Here is a 9,767-nt window from a genome sequence, read left to right as displayed (position 1 = left end):
TTAAAGAGTGTAGAATTAAAAAATATCAAGCATTTCGTGATCACTTTTGCGGTTTATTGTAAAATTTGTTCCAAAGTTCGAAAGGATCCGTGTCCAAATCGGACAGTACAGTGAATAACTTATAAGCCTGGTTGTAGTACTGGTGATCGGCTGACTTATAGATCTGGTCCAAGCAATTAAATCAGTTAGTAAAATATCATCAGACTCAGATTAGTTGAATTTTATTGATTTCAATTCTAATAATATATATAAACAGTCAGTATTTTCTTTTTCCGAAAAAAAAATGTTTATCTTTGACTGTCAAATTGCTCGTTTTTACTCAATACTAAGAAAAATACATTAAAATATTTTAAAATTCTATCTAAAAATTCATAAAAATAGGAGTTTTCGATTTGAACCAGGGGATAGTCCGATTTGGAACCAATAGTTCTAAATCGGACCGGAAAAAGCGTTTTTACATTTTCCATTATAGTTTAACACAAGTGAGAGATACGTCAAAATAATCTCAAACAAAAATGAAGGGAATTAAATGATCTTTCCAACAGCACCTTCGATTTTACGATCGGACTTTATTTATGCCTTATAGAGAGCAAAAACTGCAAATAGGTCCGATTTAGACCACTCTCCCCTATATATTATATTCATAACATCTAACTTTGACCGATTATTGGCGCTCTCAAACGTATGAATAAGTTCATATTTATAAATATATATATTTGCGCATTTATTATCGTGTACGTGCGCAAATATAATATAACAATTTTATCATTCTCTGCATGCATCACGGTATGATGTGACAATAGGGCATTGAAGAGGATCATTTATGTAACAGATGTTATTGATATTATGACAATAAAGTTTAACCGCAAGTAACATCTGTTCACAGAAATTTAGGTAGTTTCCAGTTTCGCGGATGTTTCAGTTTATGGTGAATCACAGAATTGATTGCAAACTACAAACTAATGAATTACATCATGCGAATCAAAGGTTCTAACTACAGAATATTGGCAGATATCCAGGAATAACATTTAATCCGATAGTGAATGACGACCAATAGTTTCTATCACTATTATCAAATTGTTTGTAGTTCAACAATGACAAATTATGTGTACATGATATGTCAATTAAATTATGTGAATGAATACTATAATGATGATTATAGTATAAGACGCAGGATCTTTTAATTTTCTCAAAGAATGTTATAGTTTTTAAGTAAAATGTATGTGTGAATATAAACAGATTTTTCTTGATATTAAAATATGTGCATACGAATAAAAATCTAATTATATTTTTGTACATTACGTTATTACAAATTTTGAATAATTTTTAATATAAAAAAAGAGACAACTGTTTTAAACATATTCGAATTCAGCGAAATATAATTTCGCTAAATTCGAATATGCCGCCAGAGAAATGTCATCAGACCGAATTTTTAAAATACAGAATATAATTTTTAAGATATATGTATATATATATATATATATTAAAAAATAACATTATATATATATATATTCGTATTATTTTTTAATTTTAAAGTGCAATATTTTTTTCTAAATAATTGAGATAAAACAAATAATGAACAAAGGAATATTTCCACCAGGATTTGATAATAATTGAGAAATATTATTATTAGAACAAAACATGCTAATCTGTTATTGTTGGACTTTAATATGTGAAACCGATCCAAAATCACATAAGAAACAAAAATTAAACATTCAACACTTCTGATTTGTTTTCTAATTTCAATAAAACATCACAATATATTGGAAAGAATATCTTTTCTTATATCTCAAAAACCAGATCTGATGAAAATATTTCAATAGCAGATTCTGGCTCAGAGTCGAAAATTACTCTAGAAATAGAGAGTAATTTTTGTTCATATACTCTACACAAAACCTTGTAAACTAGCACCTTGTTGTAAGCACAAAGCTTCTTTTTTAAGTCTTCAATTAATGTGCTAAAAGTGCATTTTCAAAGAGAGAGATTAATTTTTCTACTTTCTTTAAAAGTTCAGCATGTGAAAGTAATTAAAACTCTCCGAGTGTCATGTTTATTATATAACGTGTGTCAGAGCGCGGGAGCTGCAAGTTAGATTGAGAAGCTGACGCGGTTTCTTGAGAAAAGCCCTTGGGGCCTTTGAGGAACTGAGACCACAGGCAATTAGAATTTAAACTATCCGCGTATATATATAAGGTGTGCACATATACTGCGGTTTCGAGTTGGAGCTTCACGTTGAGGTACTAATCCTATCTCTCTTATGCTGTCGCGATTGCCGCATACACGACCACGAGTGTGTACACGCGTATCAGTGTGCCTCAAAAGCAGTAACGCTAAACAAGGCGTTTACCCTTTCTGGTCGCGTCGCCTTTACTGTTGAATTTACGTTTCCTTTCAACATCAACGAGAGCGTAGGAAACACATCAATGGATCCTGACTACACAGAATCCAAGATGAGAATCTAGGATTCTGACAACTTATGTTAGTCGATAATAGATTATGAAAGAAGCTTTCAGTTTAAAACTTTTCTCCTAATAGCAGAATCAAATGAGATTATATAAAATATTATTTATTAACTTCATGTAACCGTAATTCGTGTCCGAGTAAAATAAAATCAGAAATATATTTGTTATCGGGCTATTTATTTAAAGCTTTATTTTTACGTTTAACGGATTATATTATACAATTTTTTTGTAGCAGATAAAAAATTGGAGATCTACATGTTCTTTGAACTTTTTATATTGGATGGCATTTATCGCGTATTTTACGAAGGTGTATACGCCTGTTTTGCGCAGTTCGATTGTCAGCACAATTCTGTGCATCATATCCTAAAAACGTTAACTCTTTGAACTTCATTTGTCATAGGATTGACAAAGCGTGTAGCTAGTATTGGACAGAGAAGACACGTCCGTGTAAATTGTCTCTGTAAAATAGATTGCTCCTTTTTTCGCTTGTAGCGGCGGAGATATAGGTGAAAAGACCGAGTGCACTGCGGGCATTGTCATCCGCAGCTAACAATGTGACAGCTTCTAAAAAGAAAGCCTCGTTCCTGTCTCACGGATACACTCTCCGCAGACGCTCATTTTCTTTCGCTGAAGTGAACAGATTATCGACAGTCATTGCACGTTTGAAATAGATACGAGATTCATTAATTTAAATATCACGCTTGTCCGATGCTTCAAATCGATTGATATTTTTAACTTAATCTTCTTTAATAAATTACAATTAAGTACATGTTTATTATGTTTTGTTTCTGAGTGGAAATAGTTTTGGAAAGACTGTAATACTGTTATCTGCTAATATTGACTTCGAATATATATCAAGTGAAATTTTTGAATCTTTTTAATAGCGAATGATTTGAAGATTTATTTTCATTTTTCTACCTGAAACATACGATCCACTTTCTCGCGTACACCCTCATGGTCCAAGTTGGGATCAGAAAATTTTCCCATCAGCTCATATACGGCAGTCACAATGTCTGTCATCTCCTCCCTCGTGATACATCCGTCGCCGTTGATATCGTAAAGAGAAAATGTCCAACGAAGTTTTTCGTCTATCGAACCACGAGCAAGTATACTCAAGCCCGTAACAAAATCCTAAAACATAAAAACCTACATTGATCGTAGCAGTGGCATGTTATCATAAAATATTTGGAGATATATGCTTATAAATTTTTGAGATATCTATATAACGCTCGAGCTGCATTATAATGTACCTATTTCTCACACATGATACGTTCCATTTATTTTTAATTCTTTTCTCTTATTCTATCCGATATTCTTCCAGAATATCGTATGTGAACAAAGCAATTATATTTTCACGTGAAGATAATTAGAATTGCATTTAATTGCGTGATAATTGAACGAACAACGCTACTATTAGAATGGAGTGATAAACTTTAGTCTTTGTCTGTCGACTGAATAATGGTGCGGCGTCGAGAACTTACAATTAGAATGAAACATACAGATGTGGGCACATACCGCACAAGATTTGTGGTCAAGTTGGTTATGTAACTTGCAACACCTGCTATTAAGTTAATCAAGATCAAAAGATATGATAGTTTTATGTATATGTTTATCAAGAAGCATTATTATTTTTGCTATTATGTGTACTTGCTTTTTGTTTTTAGAGCTGAAACATCTGATAGACGTTTAAATAAACACCAATAAAAAAATATGAAAAAAAATTTATTACAATCATGTAGAAGTTTGGGAATTAGATATATGAATACATAAATTCATATATTTTAATCAGCACTCTTTTTTTCAATGTATTTTTGAAAAAGTTATTATTTAATTGAAATCATAGGTGCAACAATAATATATATATTTCAAAAATCATATATGACATAGTATTAGTAGATGAAAGCACAAGCTTGATTACTGAGTGCATTTTTCCATTTATATTAACGTCGCGGCAACGCGTTCATGTAAATTTCGTCATGCAAAAAGAGCGTTGCAATAAGAAAGATTGGACAACCGCTATTTCGGGGAAATAGGTCTTTCGCTCGTACAAAAGCAATTTAGACACAGGAGGATGTTAAATTTAATCGTGCGGTAATTGGGCAAATAATGGCAACGGCGTGTAATGCGTCGCCTCATAGCAGACAAATTATGCTATCAGTCAGCTAAGTTGCAATGTCGAAATTCCGTTTCGTATTAATATGTACGCGTGTGAGCGTGAAACTGTGAGAAGTTCACGAATATCATGCGAGATACAGACACACAAGATACGTAAGTAAAGCCGTAAGTAATACGAGCAAGACTGGCGGAGCTACGTCCATTTCTAGTACAATTACTATGGAAATTCGTCTAAAATTTCGAATGTGGTGACTATAAGATAGAACAGAATTGCGACCTGGTTCTGTTGTACTACTTATACTAACTCAAGTTCGTCATGGAGTGAGAAATTCATTAGCGTATTGTCACATTCGCACATTTTGGGGTAGTCTATATAGCGCGCAGTAAGACGTACGTAATAGCGAATCTGATGTTTGCGCTTTCGTCTGTAATAGACCCTACAATTAATTAAATTTCGCACGACGGATTTTAATTATCTGTTAAAAGCAGAGCGAGTGAAAAAACAGTAGAATTAGAGAATTAAACATAAATTGAATTGAATAGAATATCTGCCAGCCTTTATCTTAACACATTTAAGTGCTTTCCTTTGAATATAAAATTTGAAATTAAAATTAATGTTGCAATAAAATTTGTATGCAATTATGCGAAATGATATTGCGGATCCCATTCGCGATAATTTTTCAGGGCTGTTTCAAACGAGCGATTTATGGAGGAAACCACTTTACTAATTGCATTTGGTAGGCTTTGATTCCAATAAAAGAAAACACAACGTCGATGAAATAGCATACATTTAAGCAAATAAAGAAATATTATAAAATTTATAATTATTTTATCTTTTATGTTATACAAGTTAATCTTAAATACAATAAGCAAAGATGTAATAACGGCAAAAAATAAACTTCAATAACAAAACAAAGTGATAAAGTTGAGAATAAGTACTATATTAATAATTATTAACAAAATAATGAAAGTTGTCTTTAGATTGTGGAAAATTACATGTATTATCCCCGACTTTATCTTTTAATACCTCTGAGATCAAAAAGCGTATTTACTGAAACTGTTAGCCCAGCAAATTGTATTAGGCGGCCACAAAGAATAAAATAAAGTCAGCCAGATGCGAGGACAAAATAAAAGGTGACGTGGAATAATGTTAACAAAGCTTGAAACTGAGATCGGATTAAAATTTAAAAAATTTATATAGATTAAAACATCAAAAAAATACGATTTCTGTTTTTCTTATATAATAATAACAATATTGATATATTCTAGTATATCACTAATAATATAATATTACCATTATTAAAAGGGAATACGCAAAAAAATTTAAAATGTGTGATATAGAAGTATAAAAAAATCTTAAAAAATATTCTTGCAGCTAATCGTTTTTATATAAAATAATTTTAAATAATATTAGATAACTTCTCTTTTTAATTAAATAATAAATCTTATATTAATCAATGTACAGTATATTAATAATTGATATTAATTAACAACGTATTTTTAAACATTTAAAAAATACTTTATATAGAATTAATAATAATTTATTCAAGAATTACTGTAATAACATACGATAAGAGAAGACATTTTGAATTATTTCATTTAATAAGATTTTCAATTGTAATGTGCAAAATTTTATTGAAAATATAAGTACAATATCATTGTCTGTAAGAATTTTTATTATCAGCACATCAATATATATACTATTTTAAGAAATTTTTATCTATGATAAACACGTTTATTAAATGTTCAGATATATTTGCCCATTTCATTTTTTTTTTCCTTAATTAAATGAAGAAAAGTGTATTTTAATTTTCTTTTGTTCTTTAAATTCTTTGGAATCTTACTCTAAAGAGTAAGATTCATCCCTAAACGTTTTAAAGAGTAATCTTCTATACGTTAAACTTAATAATAATATTTGATAGCTTAAAATTTTACATTCTATATATCATTCCTTTATTTTAAAGTAACACAATTTAAAAAATTAAATTCCTCAGAAAAGGAGAAACTATTTTCTAACTTGACAGAAAGTCACTGAGTAATCGAATGATATCGGCAAAGAGAATATATTCTTAACATAATTAAATGTCATATTTGTCATTTTCATAATATAGACTAACGTCTTAAAACGGAGCAAAAGAATGACGTAGTATGAGGAAAGTAGGAAATTTTGCGCGCCAAATGTTGAATAAATATAGAAATATAGAATTAGACCTTCTAATATAGAAGGTCTAAACCCTAACATACATCATATTTGACATCACTTACAGTCAAAATCCAGGATTTAACTTGCCTCGCGTTGTTTTTTTACGTGTTTCTATAAATATTGATTTCAAACTTTTCATTTTTCAAGAAACTTTTTATTGAAAATAGTGATGCGTTTCGATACGAAAATCTCGTAGTATCGTCTCAGAACTTCTCATGTCATTAAAAGAAACACTTCCGAGATTATCATATATCATTTGTTTTTCTCGTCTCGTCTCGTTTCGACATCTTTATGACAGTTATAATTATGTAATGTACTGCCTGGTTATATAAATATGTCAAATAAATGAAACGAGATAGTCGATATTCTCTCGAATGTCTCGAAATAAAATTCGGGAATCTTGACAAGCGAGAATATCGGCCCATCGAGACGAGAAAATTGTACCAATCATTTGTTTATGTCGAGCCTTAAGCGGGAAGCATAGACTCTTGCATAACGCATAATGCATGATGCATAAGAAAATGTACCAATCAAAGTCCTTCGTTTCCTTCCTTTCCATGAAATAAAGAACTTTGATTGGTTGAATTTCTTATGTCTTATATGCTATACGTTACAAGAATCTGTGCTTCCCGTTTAAATCTCGGTATCGGTATTTTCTCGTCTCGTCTCGCTCGAATGAATTACTAATTGAAAAAATACTTTTTAAGTTTATATTACCACATGTTATTATGTTCTATAATGTTAATTTACTTTCATATATATTCTTTGTAATTGTAGAATTCTTATGACATTACAGATAAGTCAGCTGTTACATGTATCGCGTATCGACATGCACGGAAAAGATTATATGTTTAATATGCGATATGCAACCATTACAGTAATAGGAAATCAAAGTTTGCAATTATACGAGCGTGTTTATATTATGGCTGACCTAGTCTTGACCATCCAAACAATGAAACAGTCCGAATAAATATCGATTGTTGATCCAGGTCGCTGTGATTATGTAGAGTCAGGAAACGGTAACAGAACTCTACTGAATTAATCAAGAATTACGAATAATATGAAGGAACTCAATGCAATTTAAAAATTGCAGCAATCGTTCTTTATAAATATGTGTTTAACTTGTAAAATATATACGTTTGTTTTTAAAAACTTATACTTTTACTCTTGTAAACGTCTGATCGTGAAGAAACTTATTAAATACGCATATATATATATATATATATATATATAAACCCTCGGAAGGCGAATGGTTTTCGACAGACGAGGAAGACGAATGCAGGGTCATTTTGATAATAGAATTTCTATTGCAAACTAGTTTTGAGAAGGAATTATATAAATATAAAAGCGTATTTTGAACAACATATTCTTTATCTCTTTTGAGTGTTCTGTATACACTGTTAAATCTATAATGTCAAATTTAACCTAACGTGAGTCGCCACTGCTTCTACTAAATATATCATTATTTTTTATCAAAACGATAGTTAAATTTGACTCTATATCATGTCAATTTGACACTACATAGTATCAAATTGACACTGTATAGTGTCAAATATAACCATTGTTTTAGTATAAAATAACGATATGATTGAGTAGGAGCAGTGACGACTAACGTTAAGTTAAATTTGACATTATAGATTTAACAGTGTACACTTGATGTATGAAATAAATATATTTTTTATAATGCTAACGCATTCTAAGCTGTCTAGCTTATTGCTTCCTGGTTAAAGTGACCCTGCATTCGTCGTACGAGGGTTAAAAATTTAATTTATTAAATACTGCTTACTATATGTTTAAAAGGTAAATGTACTATACCAGTAAAAACTTCACGTTGTCTACTACTATAGAAAATTAGAAATATGAAATATTTATTTTTTACATTAAAAAACCAACTATTAGTTCTCATAAAAAATAATAATTTTATAAAACAAGTGCTTAAGAATAATATATTTAGTAAAACAAATTGTTAAAAGGAAATTATAATAAGACTAATTCTAATACGACTATTTTGACTTTATGATAATTTTTATATCTTAACTTTAAGCTTTAAATACTAAACTTTACATTACAGTATTTAAAATTAGCGAAACATTATTCAAAATAATATTATAGATAATATATAAAGTATCATATAATATTTAATTTTAATCGAATAATAAAGTTGTTTAAAAAATGTATACCTAATTCTTGAATTGTAATCATATTCATTAATGTTGTTTTATGCATTTTGAAGATAACAGTACCGTTAATATTTATAACTTTTATTGAGACAAGACTTTATTCTCGTAAGGGCTTTTTAAGATAATGAATCTTTATTACGATCTGTATACTATTTCGAAATCGTCAAATTTTATGTTAGAAATAAGCTTCTAATTGGATGATGTTTAACTGAAACAAATAAAGATTTGTTTCCATGTTTAGACATTGACTACGTTACATTTACACGACTTGATTTACGCCGAAGTTATAACATCGATGTTATGAAACTGGCCAATCACAGTCATTCCATTCTTCAGAAGAATAGCTATGATTGGTTAGTTCCATGACATCAATGTTATAATTTCGACGTTATAATTTTACGATGTTATAATTTTTACGTAAATCAGGCCGTGTAAACGTAGTCATTGTCTATAACAACTCACTCAACATAAGCAATATATCGAGAAATGAAGTCTATTAAAAAAGTGTAGAAACAAGATTCAACAAGATCAGTGAAACTGATCGTTAAAAGTTAGAAATAAATTAATTTTGTTGGTTTTACTAAAATATAAATGCATTTATTTTAGGAGTAAGTAAGATAAATGTCCCAGTAGCCGGACGTTTAAGCGTTAGGTTCTCATAAATAATACAATTTATAATATCAAAAAGGTTTTTAATACAAATATTTGTATTCATTTGAAAACTCAAGACTCCCTTAAGCAAGAAAAAATTATTTGAACCCACTTATAACAATTATTTATTAAAATATTTAAATAAATAATAGAATG

General features: G+C 29.7%; 1 protein-coding gene across 1 annotated transcript in view; it reads right to left on the bottom strand.

Moving 5' to 3' along the window:
- Nucleotides 1-9,767, bottom strand: part of LOC108729070 (Kv channel-interacting protein 4) — a 37,365-nt gene that overhangs the window by 5,680 nt on the left and 21,918 nt on the right. Inside the window, exon 5 of the mRNA XM_018457994.1 lies at nucleotides 3,381-3,593. Within this exon, the coding sequence (XP_018313496.1) occupies nucleotides 3,381-3,593 (213 nt within the window). The remainder of the gene's footprint in view (nucleotides 1-3,380; nucleotides 3,594-9,767) is intronic.

Source organism: Mycetomoellerius zeteki, unplaced genomic scaffold (genome assembly GCF_001594055.1).
Source record: "Mycetomoellerius zeteki isolate Tzet28-1 unplaced genomic scaffold, Tzet1.0 scaffold70, whole genome shotgun sequence".
Lineage (NCBI taxonomy): Eukaryota > Metazoa > Arthropoda > Insecta > Hymenoptera > Formicidae > Mycetomoellerius > Mycetomoellerius zeteki.
The sequence above is the reverse complement of the archived record's forward strand: the minus strand, read 5'-3'. Positions and strand labels throughout refer to the sequence as shown.